This window comes from Panicum hallii, chromosome 1 (assembly GCF_002211085.1).
Source record: "Panicum hallii strain FIL2 chromosome 1, PHallii_v3.1, whole genome shotgun sequence".
NCBI lineage: Eukaryota > Viridiplantae > Streptophyta > Magnoliopsida > Poales > Poaceae > Panicum > Panicum hallii.
This window is the reverse complement of record NC_038042.1, coordinates 36,035,626-36,054,705: the sequence shown is the minus strand read 5'-3', so window position 1 is coordinate 36,054,705 and position 19,080 is coordinate 36,035,626. Positions and strand designations below refer to the sequence as shown.

The 19,080-nt window shown below is 46.9% G+C and overlaps 1 protein-coding gene across 1 annotated transcript; it reads right to left on the bottom strand.

Moving 5' to 3' along the window:
• Nucleotides 1–10,450: 10,450 nt before the first annotated feature.
• On the bottom strand, nt 10,451–14,261 carry LOC112898951 (uncharacterized protein At4g22758). The gene is made up of 3 exons (XM_025967310.1): nt 13,544–14,261; nt 13,268–13,463; nt 10,451–11,094 (listed from the first exon to the last, which is right to left on the bottom strand). The coding sequence occupies exons 1-3, from the start codon at nt 13,964–13,966 to the stop codon at nt 10,832–10,834; spliced, it is 882 nt and encodes a 293-aa protein (XP_025823095.1). The 5' UTR covers nt 13,967–14,261; the 3' UTR covers nt 10,451–10,831.
• Nucleotides 14,262–19,080: the final 4,819 nt, after the last annotated feature.

Here is a 19,080-nt window from a genome sequence, read left to right as displayed (position 1 = left end):
GACGTCCACAACGACGGGCTACAGGGGGAGAGAACATGATTAAAGAAAATAGGCATGAGCAGAAGACCAATTATGAAAGAGGGAAGGTTATCCAAACCTGGTTGACGACTGGAATTTCTGGGCCAGAGGAAGATGGCGCAACTTCTTTCCGGATCTTTCTGACAAAGATTTCTCGTTTTGGCACGAGCTCGGGGGGCAACAGCCTCAGAAGATTGCTTCCGCTTGGGGGTCAGCTTTGCGGTACTGGGCTGGATCTGCATGATGCTCTTCGAAGGAGGAGGCGCGTTTTTGCCGAAAAGAACCATAGGGGCAATTGGCAAGAAACAGAAGGGTGATCCATCATCTTTCGTCGGCACTAGGCCATCCTCCTGCTGCAGAAACAGAAAATGAAATCAGAATGGCCTCAGTAAATTCAAAAAGATGGATATTGGATAAGAAGCAATACCTCTCCATCAGGGATTTCATATTCAGAGTGAATCTATTGCAGCATCAGCCCCAAAGCTCTTCGGAAAATATGAGTTTTCCACATCGACCACCACCCCTCGAAGTCAACAATCGAAGAAGTAAAGACAAGATCAGCAGGGACCGAGATGGAAAGGTCTAAAAACAGACTGTAGCACCTCTGGGTAGTGACAGCATCAGGGAGATCCACTCTATTCGATGTTAGGAAATGAAGAAGGAAATGTGGAGGTACTTGCCCAAGACCAAACTGCCGGGCTGCGATGACCGGCTAGTAAAACTCATACCCTGGCTTGATGATCCGATTAGAAGTACTCATGCCAACTGGAAGAAAGTAGGACCGAACCATGATGGAATACAGGCGCCTAGTATCAGCGTCATAGGCAAAATCGGCTAGCCGGAACGTGGTTGGGTTCTCGAAAAATTCAGAATCGGCATATGGGAGGAAGTTTGGGTTATCTAGGCCTTTGTAAAAAATCCTAAACCAACGAGAGGCATCTGGGGGATTTAATTTCCTGCCAGGAAGACTATATAAGGCCTGCCCAAAGCTAGTGCATCTAATCTGTCTCCCACTCAGATCAGGAAAAGAGTTGTTAACCAGAGAAGAGAAATTTGGGATGGAGCTTTGGAAGTAAAGATGAACCCATAACTGGATAAATCACCAGGGACCACCGGTCCTGAGTTTTTTCTGTGAAAGAAGGCTCAAGGACATCAGATGAAGGTATCTGTAAATTTCCCCAAGAAATAGTTTACCAAGGCCAATAGTCTGACCCTTGGCCAGCTCATAAGCCAGAGGAAGGTAGTTTTTGGTGGGAGCAAGTGAAGGGCCACAGAAGAGGAAGTGTTCTAGCCATAAATTCAGAAAGGCTGTGTGCTCTTTCTCTATCACAGGACCCTTTATTTTCTGATGTTGGCTCAAGTATGCGCTCCAGTTAGTACACTCTGCTTTGGAGGACAGTTTGAAGGGGACTACAGAAAGCCTATAAGCGGAGGGACAAGTCGATGAGATGTCTAAGCCAGTGATCATCATAACATCCAGGAGCGTCGGGGTCATCGGACCATGCCCAAAGAGGAAACAGTTCAAGGCATCGGACTAGAAGTAGCCGATGGTTTTCAGAAGGTTCACATCCTTTTCAAGAGGAGAAAGGGATAGAGATAGAGCATCGGCTATCCCGATGGATTCCCATAAAGGTTGATAGGCGTCCGCCATTCTGTTATACCAAATTATCCAACCCTCTGGAGGATTTGGCCAAGCGCGAAGGCTATCTGACCAAGATTCTAGATCTATTTCCTGGCTCACAAAAGGGATTCGATTAGCCTCAGAAGAAATTAGATCTATAGGCTTCTCGTAAGAACGAGGCGAGACAGAAAGAATTGGGGGAAGAAGGATGTGGTAAGAAGATATCGGAAGCCTGAAAAAACCCCAAGAAAGACAAAATAGATGAAGAAAGAGTCAATTGATAGCGCAACAAATTTCACAACTACTGCATTAAAGTAACAGGGGTCGAAGTTTTACCTTCAGGCCAAAGACGGTAGCGGCAGTATTCGAAGATTCCGCCATCGGGAACCCTGATGAATCGAGAACTTGGAGAATAGATCTAGAGTTGGCGGTGCAAGATCGAATGTGTGTTTTGAAGCTCGAAGAGGGATTCCGCGGCTAGGGTTTATGAGCAAAGGGGTTTTTGGAAGTTAACCTAGATTTTCGGAATCTTCAGAGATCTGTCTTGGAGAAGGATTTGAGTTCCGGCGGAAAGTAAAACGAATTGGAAAGTTATTTCGGATCCGAATCAGTATGTTCTAAGACCGATGCGTTGCCATCGGCTCTTGAGCAGGTTGCTGTGTGCAAGAAATCCACTGATGCAAAAGGCGATTTTATTCACAATAAGGAGGCGAGTACAAAAGAGGAGCCGATTGCTCCTAGAAACGGTCTAATGGTGGTGCTACAGCCTACCACCAGTATGCGCCAGAGGTCCTGCGACGCTTAGTCGGTGGGGCAAAGCTAGCACCACTATTGCCGCTACTGCTATTGCTGTTGTCATCGCTTCCGTTGCTGTCACTGGTGAAGCCGCCATCGTCTTCGGCTTCTTCAATGTCATCGGAAGCTTCGTCCGATGACCTGCCAAAGAGGAAGTCACCTGCTATCGAATCTTCTTCGGAGGAAAAGGAATCGGCTCTTTCCTCCGAGGAGGAGAGGTCTTCTCCCCAAGATGCATCATCTTCGTCGTCTTCCTCCAGCTCGGCTCCAAGAAGGAGTGCGAGATCCTCATCATCAGTTAGGGATTCATCATCCTCTGATTGAGATTGGAAGTCCCATTCCTCTACATCCCAATGCAGGGGGCACGGATCTCGTAAGCAGCTATCGGATCATATTCTGGAGTGGGCTCTCGGGAAGATTCGGATTCAAAAGAAATAACAGAAGAGGCAGAGGAAGAGGAAGCCATTGCAAAAGAAAGAAAGGATGGTTCAGATGTGATTGCCAATGGCTGTGAGAAAAAGATGATTGAGGGAGTTACCGGGGGTAAGTTTATAAAGGTAAAGGGAGAAGTGAAGTGAATCGGCACCGTAACGGTTCCCTAGGAGACTGATGTAGAGCAGTCATATCCCTTGGAAGTTGAAGAGGCATGACTGAACGGGTCGGAAGTCGAAGGGTCGAAGGCAATTTTAAAAGAGTTGATTTCGGAATTATTATTGCCGAAACCAGGGGGGCATGTGTTATCACCATAATCTGGACGGGCCGAAAGTGGGCCATGGAGTAAGATGGGCTTGGAAGATAACTATAATAGGCTTGTGAATTGGACCTTGTGCGGATGTTTGGGGCCAGAAAGGCCGTGTAAATATAGATATAGGCAGTTAAGAGTCGTGTCATGTTTGGTTAGGGTTGGTTAAGAAAGACAAGTCTACGGACTATAAATATGTACCATAAATAAACAGGAGACAGAATCATTCATCATCAACTCTCGGCACATCGCCTCCCCTGTTCTAGGGTTTTTCTCGGGTAAGTGTCATGCGGCCCCGATCACGCTCCGTGATCGGGGTAGCATCACCCTTGCCTGTTTGTTTTATGTGTTGCTCGTTCTAAAGCCATGTAGATGGTGAGTAGCACTAGTTATCTTAACACGCATAGAGTAACATTATTTTCTTCGTATCCCGATCATGCTTTGTTCGTTGCTCATGAGTGTTTGGTGGTCGTCGCATCCGATCTTGGATGCGATGGTCATGTCTTGCTTTATTTTTATCAATAGATCCAATCTGTTATGATTAGTCTCTGTTTATTAGGGATTTAGCTTAATATGTGCATGATTAGGCCTTGCAAACGAGTTGAAAGTTCCGGCAGTATGATTAGTATCGAATCGCAGCTTGAAAAGAGATTGCTTCGGGAATCGGCTCTTTGGCTGGTTTTTGGGTCTCTGCTTAGGTTGATTGTTCCGATGCTTTTGGCTATTCGTTAGGCTCAATCACGTGTAGGATGTTCCGATCATGCAGTGAGGGCTTAGTTATCGTAGATTGGATCAGTTTGGTGTTTGTAAAGCAGGATTCATATTGCTATCAAATATATATGTTGCCTATTCCAAAAGATCCGATCCGGTATGATGCAATCGGCTCTTCGTAGCCGATACTAGGGAGGAAGTGACGAGCCGATCACGGCTCGGAGTAACTTTTACGCGTGTCTGTGCATACAGGAATTAAATACATCACACCTTACTGATCAGGTACAGGGTCATGCGGCACGCCTAGCGACTCCAAACCAAGGTGTGCGCCAGATTACTGGGCCGTTGACCGAGGGACCGGGGCCCACCAGCAGTCCCGGAAGCCTCCCGGCTCCTCGTGTTGCCTGTCACTGCTCGCCGGTGGGTTTTGACCGAGAACACATCCTCAATCATAACGGTATTTTGATCTTTTAACCATTTATAGATGGTTTTACAAACCTAATTAATTTCAAATATGTGGTACTTTGTATTTGTTTCTATTTCTCTATTTTTCAAGAATGTATAACATATTTAAAGATTCTAGAAATGTAACTTTAATTCACACCGTAATTTATTCATTAAGTTCTTTAACTATAAATAATGTTTGTGAAGTTTTTTTAAAACTTTATTGGGGTGATTTGAATATTTTGTAATTCACTACAACATCGTTTACCGACTTCTGAAGACAAGTTTGGAACCTCAAGGCAAAGCTCAACCCAACTCTAACTTCCAACTAAATTATACTAACTCTACATCTTGCGAGAGTAATGGAGATTTGATCATTGGTGGTGTGTGTTAGAAGTGAGCAGGGAGTCTCTATTTATACGAGAAGTAAACTTGGACAAGTGGAGTGGCATACTCCCCTTCTTTCCTTGCACCAGTGGAGAAACCAACCTACTTACGTCGGTTCGCGCCAATCGCGCCAAGAACCTCGCACTAAGGAAGCTTGGAGGCGGTGGGGGTTAAAACTGTTAGAAGTTTACGCATTTTACGGTATAGTTTAATTTCAAGGATTAACATTTTAATCATAAAAAATTATAGTGATCTTGTGATAACATGATATGTGCATCTGTTTGTTAGTATTTCTTATGGTCCACGGATATAATACGAGATTAATTCTGCAAGTGCGCTGAATCACCGTTGTAGCATTTGACCCTGGAGTATTCTAGAGCATCGTACTTATATTTTCACGAGGAAACACTAGTGGCTAAGGCAATTAGTAAATAAATCTGAAGAATATATCAATACTTTAGTGAACAACAACTCAGCGGAGGAAAAAGGTGATCATAGACAAGATAACTGACACACGAGTATTATATGAATAAGATAAGTAAGTGAGCGGCCTAAGCAGCGGGAGAACAATGAGATGAGAAAGATTCATGAATACTTCCTATGTACTTGACCCAACTCTAATAAAGAACTGGAATCGGAAGCAGCGACAGATTAGAGATCCTATTGTAGATAGTCATTGTATACTTCGGACGTCCGGACGTGCAAACTCCAGAAAGGGATGAGAAGAGGAACTTGCTTCATCTACTCCTAAGTTCTACAGCAGCAACCGTTCTCGCGTAGTGGACTACGTAGGCTAGACAGGGTTGGCACCACCTGTTGGCTACCACAACTATTCATGGGGTGGGTGCAAATCAAGTTAAGCGATAACTCTAGGTACCACATCTAAAGTTATAGAATTGTAGGCACCACATCTAAAGGTATAGGATTCCTGGCAGGAGAGTACCCTATCCAATAGGCTATAAGGACTAGAACTTGAGAGATAGAACGTGAAACCCGCGTACAAGGAACTACAACACTAACTCTGCTGCCAATCTAACCTGACTTTAGTCTAAACAAGAAATACTGCACTAGAATAAAGTAAGTGTTGAATGCAATCAACTCAAGATAGATAGAATATAACTCTATATTGAATGCTCAAATTCATACAAAAGAGTAAAGGAAAAGATACAGGAGCTTATACCAGAACTTCCGAAGACGACTCCGGAACCCCGAGGCTAAGCTCGACTCGACTCTAACTCCCAGCTGCTACTACCCTAACTCAACTAAAGTAGAAGATGAAATAGATAGCTCCTCTTGGTGTGTGTTGATATCCGGTGCAAATGACCCTATTTATAGTAATTAGGAAGCTTGGGGGTATTTGTAGGAGTGAGCTGAGGTCGGTTGACGTGGGCCTGTGTTTTGCCGAACACATGGAGTTTGGCCAAACCATTTGATGCACCGACTTTGCACTTCAACGCCGTGGAATGCTTCTTGAAGTAGGTTAGACCTTGTCCGAGGCGGTTGCGCAGGCGGGGGGGGGGGGGGGAGGGGGGGCAGCCGAACCCAATGCGTTCGGCCGAACTCTACCTAGGGCCTCAACGCCCTTCGTTCCATCGACGTTGCTTCTGGATAGCTTGTGATGCATCTTCAGGTGGGTTTCTTGAATTTGGCGGGTTCTCTCATCAATGCCATCCACTGTATCCACCATTGAGGACATGCTTCGCTCGAGGTAGTCCGTCAGGAAGCGAGCTGACTGCATCCTCCACGGGTCAGGAGTCACGACCGAACTCCTGGTGTGATGCTCCTCCTTGATACGCTCCTTCAGCATATTATAAGCCATATCCTCCATATGGCCCTCAAAGATATCTAGGCCCCTAAGTGGATTTTGGTGTTTAGATGATAAAACATATATATGTTTAATCTCATTATTTAGCATGTGTGCAGTGCTAAAGTTGAACAAGCAAAACATATGATGAAGTACGACCCCTCAAAAGGAAATGAAAAAGTGGTGGTTGAAATTTACTCAAAGAGTAGACTTTTGTTTTATTTTTTTAGTATAGGAACCCTGTACTATCAAGAGGGTCTTTGATCTGCAGGTTTTGACTTAGAACTGGTGCTCAAGAGAACCCATACAAATACTTGTGAATCAAACTTACACCACAAAATTTTGAGAGTGTCCCTGGTGAGTCTGGAGACTCCGGATTTGGAATGTCCGGACACAAAGTCCGAAGTATCTGGACATATACCCGGAGTCTCCGGGTAATTGTTCCCCATTAGTAGATTTTCCTGAGTCCGGAGTGTCCGGACCCCAGAGTATCCGGACATTTGCCCGGAGTTTCCGGGCACCTCTTGCTCCAACGGCTAGTTTTTGGAGTGGGGGTATAAAATACCCCCATACCCTCAACAGTCATTTCTCTTGCTCATTTTCGTGTTGTACAGTTTGAAACACCTTGAAAGAGCCATCTCACACCCCTCCTTCCATCTTTGAGTGATTTCCATTGGGGATTCAAGTGTGAGTGTTGCAAGAGGAGAGATTTGTACTTAGTGAGCTGTCATTCAAATCCCTTGAGCACTAGGTCCTTGTCAAGCCGGTGATTAAAGTTTGTTACTCTTTGAGCTAAGTGCTCCTAAATGGCTAGGCGTGCTTCTGAGTGCTCAGCCGTATTGTGAGCTCCACAAGAAGTTTGTACTCGCCATCCTCTCGGAGGATTTCATAGTAAGTGACCTTGGGCTTGAGCGTCAGTCTCACTCTTGGGGAGTATAAAGGTTCTTGAGCACCGTCTCTTGAATTCTTCCTCAACGGAGACGTAGCTCCTTTGGGAGTGAACTCCGGAAAATAAATCTTTGCCTCTTCGTGTCACCTTACTTTGAACTATTGGTTATTTGCTTGTGAGACTAACATTTTAGAATTTGTGATCGATCTACTATTATACAAGTCTCTAGAGTAAGACATTTGGTGAGAAACACTCTAAAGGTACGATAACTCTTCTAAATTTACTCGATCTAAATTATAGCATCAGTATCTTTATTTTTATTTAGATCGTTTGATACCCGGACTCTTCAGACAATATCTCCGGAAACTCCGAACACAAAGTTCGGAGTATCGGACATCTGTGTTACTGACAGTTTTCAAAGTGTTTTAAGTTTCAGATTAGCCTATTCACCCTATCTAAGCATCTTGAGGTCCTTTCAGGCCCAACGCACCATCCACCACCAGAATATGCTTCATGAGACGTCTCCGTTGCGAAGTGTTTCTGGTGGTGGAGGTTGAGGCTGGGATGGTCCTACTGCTTCCACTATGCGTCAGGATCTTGCTCTCGTGGTTGGTCGTGGTTGGTCTAGTACCTGAAACACTGTAACGATGAGCTGGTTCTCTCCTTTCGTGGCGAGAAGGTCTGCCCTCTTCCAGTGAAAGGGTAAGTCATTTAGCGGTATACAACCTAAGTCTTGGGCAAGGCAGCGGGACTTTGGTTGTATAACCCCTGTAAATCATGATTATAGAACCACGGCCGCCATGCAAAGCATGTGGCCTTGTACAAAATGTTCTCCTAAAATTTGGGACACTCTCCCTCGAGATATGTGAAATTTGGGACACTCTCCCTCGAGATATGTGATCGTGGCATCCTTGGGTGTAAGCAATTCGAGAGACTAGTGAAGTCATCTCGACACTTCCCACTCGAGTTGGAGTGCTACGCCAGTGCTCCGCTAAAGACTTCATGAGTGAGACTTAATTTTTGATCGAGAGCTCATCATTTCTGATAGGTCTAAAGTCGGCCCGTGGGTGCAAGCTCATGGCGAACCATCCGTGCAAAAAAAAAATCTCAAAGTGGGACCGTGAATGTCATTTTCCAAGGGGCTCTTTCTTGCCCAGAAATTCTTCCCTCGAAATTATTTCGATCGAAGTTTACAAGGCATTCATAAGAGTCTAAAGTACACTTTTTATTGAACTTAGGTAGCGTTTGGATGTAGATATTAAAATCTAAAATTCGGAATTAGTATTATTTGAATGTTCTCGGAATTAGCATTGGAAACTTCCTCCGACACCAAGCGGTATTTAGCGCGCAGTTCCACCCTCTTCCCATGATTCCGACCCTTAACCATCTGTATTCGCTTGCATTCGCGCACCCCTTCTTCCCCGCGTTTCTCCACCATCGTGTCGCTCCCCCACATGCCTCCGCCGTCGCGCCACTCCCTCCGCCGCTACCTCCGCCACCGCTCTACTCTACCGAGCCGCTCGCTCTGCCGCACTGCTCCCCACGCTCGCTCAGTCGCGCCCCTTGTCCGCCGCCGCGCCGAAGCCATCACGCCCTCCCTCCACCGTCGCGCCGAAGCCACTGCGCTGCCGCTCTGCTCCCTCGCGGCCGCACCCCATCCTCCTTCTTCCTCGCCGGCGAGGCTCGTGGCCAGCGCCCAATCCCCTTCTTTCTCGCCGGCCGCGGCCGCACCGTCTCGTCCTTCTTCATCGCCGGTTGTGGCCCCCTCCTCCTTCGCCGGCCGTGGCCGCACCCCCTCCTCCTTCCTCGCCAGCGCGCAAAGCTCCCGAATCTCCGCCCAATGGAGGACGCGCCTCTGCCTCCTCTGTCGGAGCCCGAGCCCGAGCCCGCGGTGGCGGCCGCCTCCCCGCAGAGCGACGTGGAGCCGTCTCCCCCTCCTCCTCCGCCGTCGCGGCAGAGGCTGTTGCGGCTGCGCTGCGCGGTGTAGCACTACGATTGGGGCCGGCGCGGCCCCCTCCTCCTCCTTCCTCGCCGGCCGCAGCCCCCTCCCTCCTCTTCCTGATGGCTGCCCTCTTCCTTGCCGGCGCGGCTTACTTGCGATCTCGACGGGGCGGGCGCCAGGAACAGATGCCAATACCTCTGTGCATCCAAACAGGAATGATTTGGTTGCTTTGTAGGATTCCAAAAGCCAATTCAATAGTCATCCAAACAACTGAATTTGAATCGTGACTCATTTCATGGTTGATTTGGTATTGAACTCAATTCAATATCATACTCTTCAATATCAACATGCAAACAGAGCCTAAAGCATTCGCACCAAGTACGAGAAAATTCCTCATTAAATATGTGGAAATTAATGTCGGTGTTGGTAACGACAAGCGTACTGAGGAACTCAAGAGTGAGGAATTTCAAACCTGTTTTTGAGATTTTCCAAAAATCAATCCAGCCAACAGTGCAAAAAATGGTGTCAAACTCGTCTAGCATATCGGTCTTAACAAGGAGTTCCTCATCACAGAAGAACCTCACCGGAGAAGAAGGGAGAAATATCTTAACTCAAATTCTTGAGAACTCTCCTCGCGCTGGGACTTATGATGAATTCTTCGATGAAGATTCGGACGAGCCAGTAAGGGAAGAACCCACCAAGGAAGAACTCATTATGGAAGAACCAACATGCTCACACCCAGAATATATCGAATCTTCCATCCCTTTCAACTCTGACACTCTCTCACTCAGAATATATTGAATCTTCCGTCATTCTCTCACTCAGAATATATTGAATCTTCCATCCGGTTCAACTCTGACACACTGTGAACCATTTCTCCCACCTAACCTGGATTTTCTCCATGCCCCTTGCGAATTTCCCTACAATTCACTACAATTTCTAATTTTCTATGATGAGCTATTCCAAGATTTTGGAAACGATTCCAATTTACCCAAAGAAGGGAATCGTAAGCATCGCGTAACCAAGAAGAAAAACACCAGCAGAGAACTCATACGGCGCCAAACTCGCAGCACAAAAATATTTCACGTCTCGCGCGGCAGAAGAAAAGTATATGCATACCTCATCACACATTTCTTATAACAAGATACAACGTCAGCTGTTGACAAAAGAAGCCGACATATGGTTGGAGTAGCCGGAAACCATCACCATGGTCCAGCCATTATCTTTTCCATGGTTTCAATTCCGAAAAAGATGAATCTCCCGCTAGCAAACCGCTAAAATATGGCTAACCACTAACGAGACGGGATGTGTACCAAGTCGAAGTTCGGCACACTGTATACTAGATAACTACTGATAGGAATTAGGATACACACCACAAAATACATTGGTTAACGACCTAATTTGAACCATGCCACAACTTCGATTAGTTAACTGGTACTTGGATGTCATACTGCACCACCCGCATATCCATGTCAATGTCATGTACAGTTGTCGCAGGTGATGAACCTCCAAATTCTTTTAGTCCGCCGGCCAATTTTGTTGAGCTTCTTGATGACAATGGTGAAGACTTGGTAGTGGTATGGAGCACTGGAAATTTGTTCATGACTCCATGAAGTTTCACTACCAGTAGAATTTCCATCCGGTTCTTCGCTCTGGAGGTAAAGCCTATTGCTTGAATCATTCTTGTGTAGGTAGAAATTTCTACCTCCCACATCTCCAATTTTGTCATTTTTGTTCAGACCTGTGGGCAAAAAAGAAGTCAAGCTACTACTCTAGGTATAAGATCAGAACATCTAGGAAATGTGGAAAAATCAATATATTTTTCATAACTTTCATCACTCAGATTTAGTTCACTTCAGAGAAATGTGGAAAAATCAATATACACCCAGTTTCTGGTATATATAATGAACTAGCTGTCTGGGTAAAATCCACTTTCTAATGTCCAACGAATGTTTATCAAAGGTTTTAATGACAAATAGCTCCAGCAAGTAAACACATCATTTCAGAATTTATTGTACGAAATGAAAATATGGTCCACATTCTTCTTCAAGTATAGGATTTGGAGTTGAGAGGAAACTGGTTATCTGCTGAAACTTGAGCTCCCTAGAGCAACCAGAATTATATGGATATCAAACAGCTAAATAAGTTCTCAGAGACCCAACCAGCACTAACAAGAATATGTTCTGTTTAAGCTCTAATGGATATCTTGGTGTTGCACATATGGCAAACAAGAGGTTCTCAATAGTAGCTATCCTTGTATTTTCTAGAAGCATGAGGTGTTTGCAAAAAAGGGACCCAGCCTGTGCCTCATGCTGGCCCACTCACTTTTTTAATAAGCGGCCCATTCACTCTTCACCGCAAGTTGCCTATAGGCTACAGCTGATCCTGAGCCTAGAACAAGATGTATATTCTAAAGCATAAGGACAATGTTCCCCATTGAATAGTATGCCCAAGCAGGAAAAAATAATATTTAAACAAGTTCCATTGAACAAGTCTCCTAAAATCAATACTCCACCAACTGACATTGACATTTTGCTCAAGACATGGAACGCCTTCTATACACACATTTGACAGAAATTTAAGGTTATGACAATATATATAACTATTTTGATGATGAGTCTGCTGAGATCAGAGTCATGTGATGAATCTAAATATTTGGAATGGAGAACAGCACTCAAAGGTTTAGCTGGATGCATTTAGATAACATATATTGGAGTTTGACTGAAGGCAACTTGGTAGGGTACATTGAAAACAACTTTTCTTTCTTTCTTTCTTTTGTGTGTGTGTGTGTGTTTGGGGTTGGGGGGGGGGTGTTAAAGTAGACATATTGAGGTTTTATGATACTACTACAGAAAGTGTTTTGTAGCTTGAACCAGGTCCCGATTATTATTCTTTTTGTTATCCTGATGAAGTGAGACATAGGAGGCCTTCATGGATAAAATGGACCAAACCCGGAGGAAGATGATCACTTGATCAGGGACATCTCAGTCATGCATTTTCCAGCCAAGATAATCCTGTTGTGGTTTCCAGCAGTCTATATGTCTATATATATAATTTGGCAACTAACATCAAAACTGCAAATCCAAGATATCAGATTTTGTTGCATCATTAATAAAATAGCATGCTTAAAACAACCGAAATCAAACTTCTCTATTAAACAAATAACACAAATAAATCTACAGTTATCTTAATAATTATTAGGCACACAGTTAATATACATTCCTATTCCGTGGACTGATAAATATTTCATATTGGCCTTTTAGGAATGATCTCCAAGGCTAAAAAGTCTTGATGATTAACTAGAGATTTGGATCACAAGTTCACTAAGACTGCCTCAATCTGCAGTTGAATTTATCTTAAACAAAGGGGGGAATAATCCCAAAGTGTCCGAGAAACTAAATCAGAAATCTTAATCTGAATTCCATAGCCTCCACAACCACTGGGAGGGTTGGAGGGAGCCACAGGTACAATTGCACACTAACATCCTAATTGCAAGCACATAGAACCGCCAAATGTTTGGACGCAAGTTCTTACACCAAATTCAGGCATCGTCTTCCAGAAATGATACACTGCAACACTAAGGGCCTGTTCGGATCCAATGGAAAGAGAAAGAGAAAGTGCAAAACTTTTGCTCTTTTGCACTTTTTTTGCACTTTTGGATCCAAACACCACAAAGTGCAAAAGTGCAAATGCTACCGTAATTTTGCTAATTATGGATTAATTAGGCTTAATAGATTCGTCTCGTCATTTAGTCCTCATCTATGTAATTAGTTTTTTAATTAAACTATATTTAATACTTCTAATTAGCGTCCAAACATCTGATGTGACAGGAGTAAAAATTTTACCATTTGCCCTTGGATCCGAACAGCACCTAATTGTTCAATGAAAGGATCGGCAAAAGCGTAATGGCTTACTCTGAAGGCTGAAGTGAGAGTGGTGGAGCTGGAAGCCCTCCGCGGCAGCTGGCTCCAGACGCGGGCTTCGCCCCTCCCTGGCGTACCTCTCCACCACCGCCGCAATGGCCTCCCCGACGCTGGCGTCTAGCCTGACCATCGCCTTTACCGGCCCGACGCTCCCCTCCACCGTCACGCTCACCACCACCTTCGCCTCCTACACCAGACCATCCCCCATCAGTTAACTCCGCAAAAAGCACGGGCATAACAAGGTTGGTCTCAGTTAATTCGCCGTACCTCCCAGGGACTGGGCTTGGCGAGGGAGGCGGCGGAGGGGGAATGGCCGAACGGCAAGTCCGGCACGAAGACGTCGAAGCATGTGTGGGGGCGCTCGAGTGGCGGCGGCGGCGGAGACGGCGGGGAGTCGTAGTAAAGCCCGTCCGAGACGCTGTGGACCCGCGAGCCGAACCAGAGCGCCGGCTCGGACGCGGAGCGCGCGAGGGCCCGCCCCTTCCCCTCTCGCCGCGTCCGCGACCGCGGCGAGGGCCCCAGCGGCGCCGGGTGCACGGCCATCCGAAGTCCCCGCGCGCCGCTCCCGCTCCCGCTCTTGCGGCGGCGGCGCGATGGCGGGGACGGCGACGCGGCCGCCGGCGACCGCCCCACCCGGACGGTGGAGAGCCGCGACCGGCTCTTCCTCCGCTCCGGCATCAGAGCGCGCATGCCTGTTTTGGAGATGAGATGAGTTCTCGAGTGGGTTGCGTCACTTCGGGTTCCGGTTTGGTGGTGTCGTCGGCGCAGCGCTTACTTTGGCGTCGACATTACGGCGAGCTCGTTTATGCCTCACGCCACAGAGGAGGGGAGGAAGCTTCGCCTGTGGGTTCGACACCTGTAGAGCCGATCCGATGGACGGCCGCGCAAGTACGAGACCTTGGTCACCGTGTCAGTGGGGTTGCGTCCATGGACGGGGAGCAGACGCCGAGAAGCGGGGGTTGCCTTGGGAGGAAACAGGCGGAGACGTGATTCTCCGCGTGATCGGGGATGGCGAGAAGGGGCAGCGAGGTGCTGGATATTACGGGATGCCGCCACCGGCCATTGATTTTCCTCAGGCCCCAGCTGTCTGTAGCCCTTGGCCGATGGGGATTGGAGGGGCGGCCGGAGGGTAAATGGGGACTTGTGTCGTGCCTTGGACAGTTGGACCCTTCCTTGTCCTCGGAATGGGCCCCGGGGGCAGTTCGGTCGTTTCCATCTGCTGACTTTTAGCGCTAACAGCGACAAGAAGCAAACGGAATGGTGGCAGTGGAACGGCTGAGCTGCGGTAGCAATTTTGACTGGCAACCTGGGAGGCTGAGAGACTCATGGCTCGCGAATGTCAGAATTGCTTGCTGTAAAAAACGTGATCGGGGCCGTTTGGGAGGATTATCTGAAAACGGCTTCATTAGTGATCGAAGCTCTCCACCCCCGCCTACCTCTCTCTCCGCCTCCGCCGCCGTCGGAGTTGCCCACTGGAAGCTTGGCGAGCAATGAGGAGAGCGGCGGCGGGCCATCCCACGCATCCCTTCTCTTTTTCCCTCTTGTTTTTCCTCCCTTTCTCCCCCTCCGCTCTTCTTGCTGGGCAGGAGGCCACGGCCGGCGGCCACATCCACGTGGGAATGACCAGTTCTACTCGGACGGTGGGCGGATCTATGCTCTACCGGCGGTTTTCGGCCGGTCCTAGTGGTGCCCGGGCAGAGGCGGCGATAGCGAGTACGGGTGCAGGCCATGGCTGCGGGCGCAGCAATGGCTCCTGCGAGCCTTATCCGCCCATGCATGAAGTCCTGCTGGGGGCTCTCCATCCTTCGTTCCCGTTCTAGCAGCCGGTACCGCCCGCGCTGAGATGTTTCGGCAACATCGTGGTGGTGTGGCCAACGGTGGTTTGCTAGGTTGCTTGCCAAATGTTGGTGTTTCTTATGCCCAATAGAATATATGTATTCCGTAAGCGCACAGAATCTACTGCTGTAGCACTTCACCTTGGAGTATTCCAAGGTATTGTAAATTTCCACGGGGAAGCACTATGGTCTAAAGAGTATCGAATGAACGAGTGATAAACTTTACTAGAGATATCCATCGACTAACTTAGCGGGGGTAAGCCAGATAAGATATGATAAGATAAATGGCCAAACAATGACTATTTGACATAGGAGACTCTAAACCTTAGAGCGGTAACCAACTGGGAGGACAACGAACGAGAAAGACTCCTAGAACACTTCTAAACCAACGAGCTAGACTCTCTAGACTAAACCTTGCTTCTGACTAGTTATCAGGAACCAAGAACTTACTTCCGCAGCGAGAAGAGGAAGGACTATGGAAAGGGGTGAGAGGGGAGTCCAACGGTAACCTGCAACTACTGCTATAAAAATACCCAAACATGGTGGACTACAAGGGACGGGCAGGTCTGTCACCATCTGCCGCCTACCCCACTGTTTTATAGGGTGGAACACACTTCCTAGCTAACACTAAGCTAGACACCACGTTTGCACTCTGTGTTAGGATTTCTCTTGAGGCCTTCAAGAGAAATCCCCCTTAACCTAGGGACCTAACTTGAGCTCCCTAGTCCGGGTGAGAAAACCTTAAGGTAATATCCTGATAAAACAAGAAAGAGAACAAAGCCTAAGCTAGAGGACAGAACTTCCACGCACAAGATGAATAACTTGGAAAGATAAATAAATGCAGAAATTAAAGCTGACTCGAAAAGGTAAAGAAGATAAATTATATTGATAAATGTCAAAGAGAAAAATACAAGAGTTTATACCAGACTTCCGACGACGACTCCGGAATCCTGAGACAAGCTCGACTTTACTTTTAACTCCCAGACTGCTAAACCTAACTCTAGAAAGTGAAATGAGTAGAGAACTCGTTGGTGTGTGTTACAAGTGGGATGTGCTGGTCTATTTATACTACTTCCAAGTCGGTTCTTGCAGCTTAGCTTGTCCTAGATGCAGATCTGACGGTTGAAGTAACTTCCATGCGAAGTTAAATACGTGGCGCGGCAGAGGGGGGCTGGCCGGCCTCTCCCAGGCCGGCCGGCCTGGGATGGTGGTCACGTGTCACCGCACTTCTCCTGGTTGGTCCTGATGCTCTCCTGGTGTCGATGGAGGCAGCGTCTATCTGAAGCAGTGCAGTTAGAGGCCAGCCGGCCTGGTCAAGGCTAGTCGACCTCACTCTAGCGCGTCTCGTCCCTCCATTGCACCGTCTTGCTGACCAACGCTTGCATGTCACCCAGGAAGGCGGTTCTTAGGTATTCGCCTGAGTCTTGCATGCAAGTGGGCCTTTCCATCCATGGTTGAGGCCTTTCGGTCCATCTGATCAAACCGACTTCGATTGCATGGCTCAAGATCAAGATAAATGTGTTTCCTTGCCCCTGGATCAGTGAGGATCAGTGAGGTGGCCTTTGGGTCCAGTGCCAGGCCGGCCGGCCTAGGGGAGGCCGGTCTGCCTGGTTTTGTCCCCGATTTACCTCAATTTTGGTGCACTTGTTCCTGCATTCACAACTCATCCAAAACTTGTGGAACTTGATTAGTTTGAATAAAATATGTCTGGAACATAATGCAAAGCTCTATTTATTCCTAAGAAGTTGACAGACAATGTGTGATTTACTGGCCGTCAACACACCCCCAAGCTTAAACTCTTGCTCGTCCTCGAGCAAGGCTAAAACTTAGGCTCGGCGGATCAGGAGTTGCGCCAATGTTCACCCCCTGCAGGTACCTTGTGCGTAACATATTACTCTAACCCGTATGTACCTTTAGGATGTTGGCTAGTACCTTGGTTCGGAGTGTGGGGCTTTTTCGCATTCCATCCCTCGTCTTAGTGGTTGAGAGACTGAACAGTTTCCATCGGAGTATTCCTGCTTCCTGTTCAGGTTCCTTTCTTGGATTTTTTGCAAGTTTTCAAAAGGATGGTTTAAGATTCCCTAATGGTGCTCTCAAAGTCGCTCGAGGTGTATAGTCCTCACCATGGTTGGAGATTGACCATCTTCTTCCTACTTCTAAGGCTGATATGTGGAGTTTATAGGTAGGAAGAGTATTGCATACATTGGTTTACCTTTGTTCCTGAGCCGAAGAGTGGTTTGCAAGGGGTTGGTACCCGATCAAATCCCGATCTTATGGAAGGTATGATGTTCATGGGAGAGGGAGAGAATGGACTCACACTTGGGAAATTTTGGTCTTTTATTTGCACTCCTTGATTCTTAGAGATTGTGGAGACATATGGTTCCTATCTCCTCTTTACCTTGTTTCTCCTCTATTTTTTTAAGGAAGATAGCTCATATTCTAATGACAGCCAACAGATATTGAAAAGGAGTGTTTGTTTTGAGTAGACTTTTTTGGATGGATAGGTTCGCTGTGGTGATTTTGGGCTGTGGTATGAATGGAGATTATCTGGCGAAGGTGGATATCAATACCCGGAGTAGGTGATTGACAAGCTAGATAATTTTGAGGCTAGCAGAACAATGGGTACGCAAAGGAGAAAGATTGGTAGATGACAAGCACCTTTGCTCGAACGGATTCACCATTCGGCAAAGCTCAAAGCAACTCAAGATAGCATAATATAGCTCAAGTAGTAAAACATTATGGCTCTGGATAGGACATGTAAACCAAAGGGGATCTCTTTACAATGATTTTATTTTAAAGAAATTCCAAGAGGTTCCTTACTAGAGCATGCAGTTTTACTCCGGCTTCACTATCTCAAATTTCCTAACAACTTAGACATGGAAATCAAGCTCATGCTCCAAGAGACCATGAATTTTCAATGAAAACATTACCAAGTGCCAATAAAATCAAGTACTAGGAGAGTAAAAAGTTATATACGAGGCACTTGCAGAGCATGAACAGAGCAACTATTCATCATTTTCGAAAGTAGAGCTCACATGGATTTCCACACATATAAGTTGGAGTTCCATTTATTCAAAGCATGCATTTTTTAGATTTTATCATTATTATTATTATGTATTTTTTATTAAGGCATAGCAATTCTTGGAACGAATAGATGGGTCAGACGACTTACCTGAATACACCCCCAAGCTTAGATGAAGCTCAGTTCTATTGGTTGGGGTCGTAGTGGTGCTGCTGGTACAAGTAGTGCGGCTGTGGATATGGGTAGTACTTTTGCGCGTACGGATAGTATTGCTGTGAATAGTGCTGATGGGGCGGCTGTTGCTGCTGCTGGGGCCGCTAGTGCTGCTGGTTTGGGCCAAAGCCCAAATGGGTGAAGATGCCGGAGATGTCATGGAGCATGGAAGTGTTCATCCCCCAACTTTGCAGGGTGAGGTTGGTGTTTTGCGCGAGGTCCTGGCTGATCCAGTCCTGCTGCTGGCCCAGGGTGTTGACCTGGGTCGTGAGGTTCATGATTCCCCGCATGATCGGGTTCTCATAATCGTATCGCGCCTGCATACCTGGGAGTAGTAGGGTCCCTGATCTTCATCGAACTCAGTGCTGCCTCTAGCAGTGCTCGCGCCACCCTGAGTGTAATGCTCGTAGGTTTCCTCAAAGTTCATTTGGGAAGTACCTGCCTGGTGTGATGGTCCTGCCTGCTCCTGCTGGGTACTGAGCCAAAGCCATCCTAGTGTCGCCGGATCGGCAACACTGCGACGTGCTGGCTCCTTCTTCTCCATCTGTAAGAGTAGTCCATTGACCGAGTAGAGAGAGAGAGAGTTTCGGGCATGGGATCTCGATTTCTCTGTAATACCCGGGGTAGCACATGAAGAGAGAGTTACCTGGCCCCTCGCGCATCATATGTCCCTGCACAAAATGCTCTAGGCCTACTTGGTACTGGTATGGCCTACTTGGTCAAAGGCAGGTAAG

Excerpts from the sequence above, each read along its gene's own strand:
- LOC112898951 (XM_025967310.1), bottom strand. The coding sequence starts at position 13,966 with ATGCGCGCTCTGATGCCGGAGCGGAGGAAGAGCCGGTCGCGGCTCTCC. Across the intron at positions 13,464-13,543 it reads CCAAGCCCAGTCCCTGGGAG|GAGGCGAAGGTGGTGGTGAG; the intron begins GTACGGCGAATT and ends GGTCTGGTGTAG. Across the intron at positions 11,095-13,267 it reads CTCTCACTTCAGCCTTCAGA|GTCTGAACAAAAATGACAAA; the intron begins GTAAGCCATTAC and ends TTTTGCCCACAG.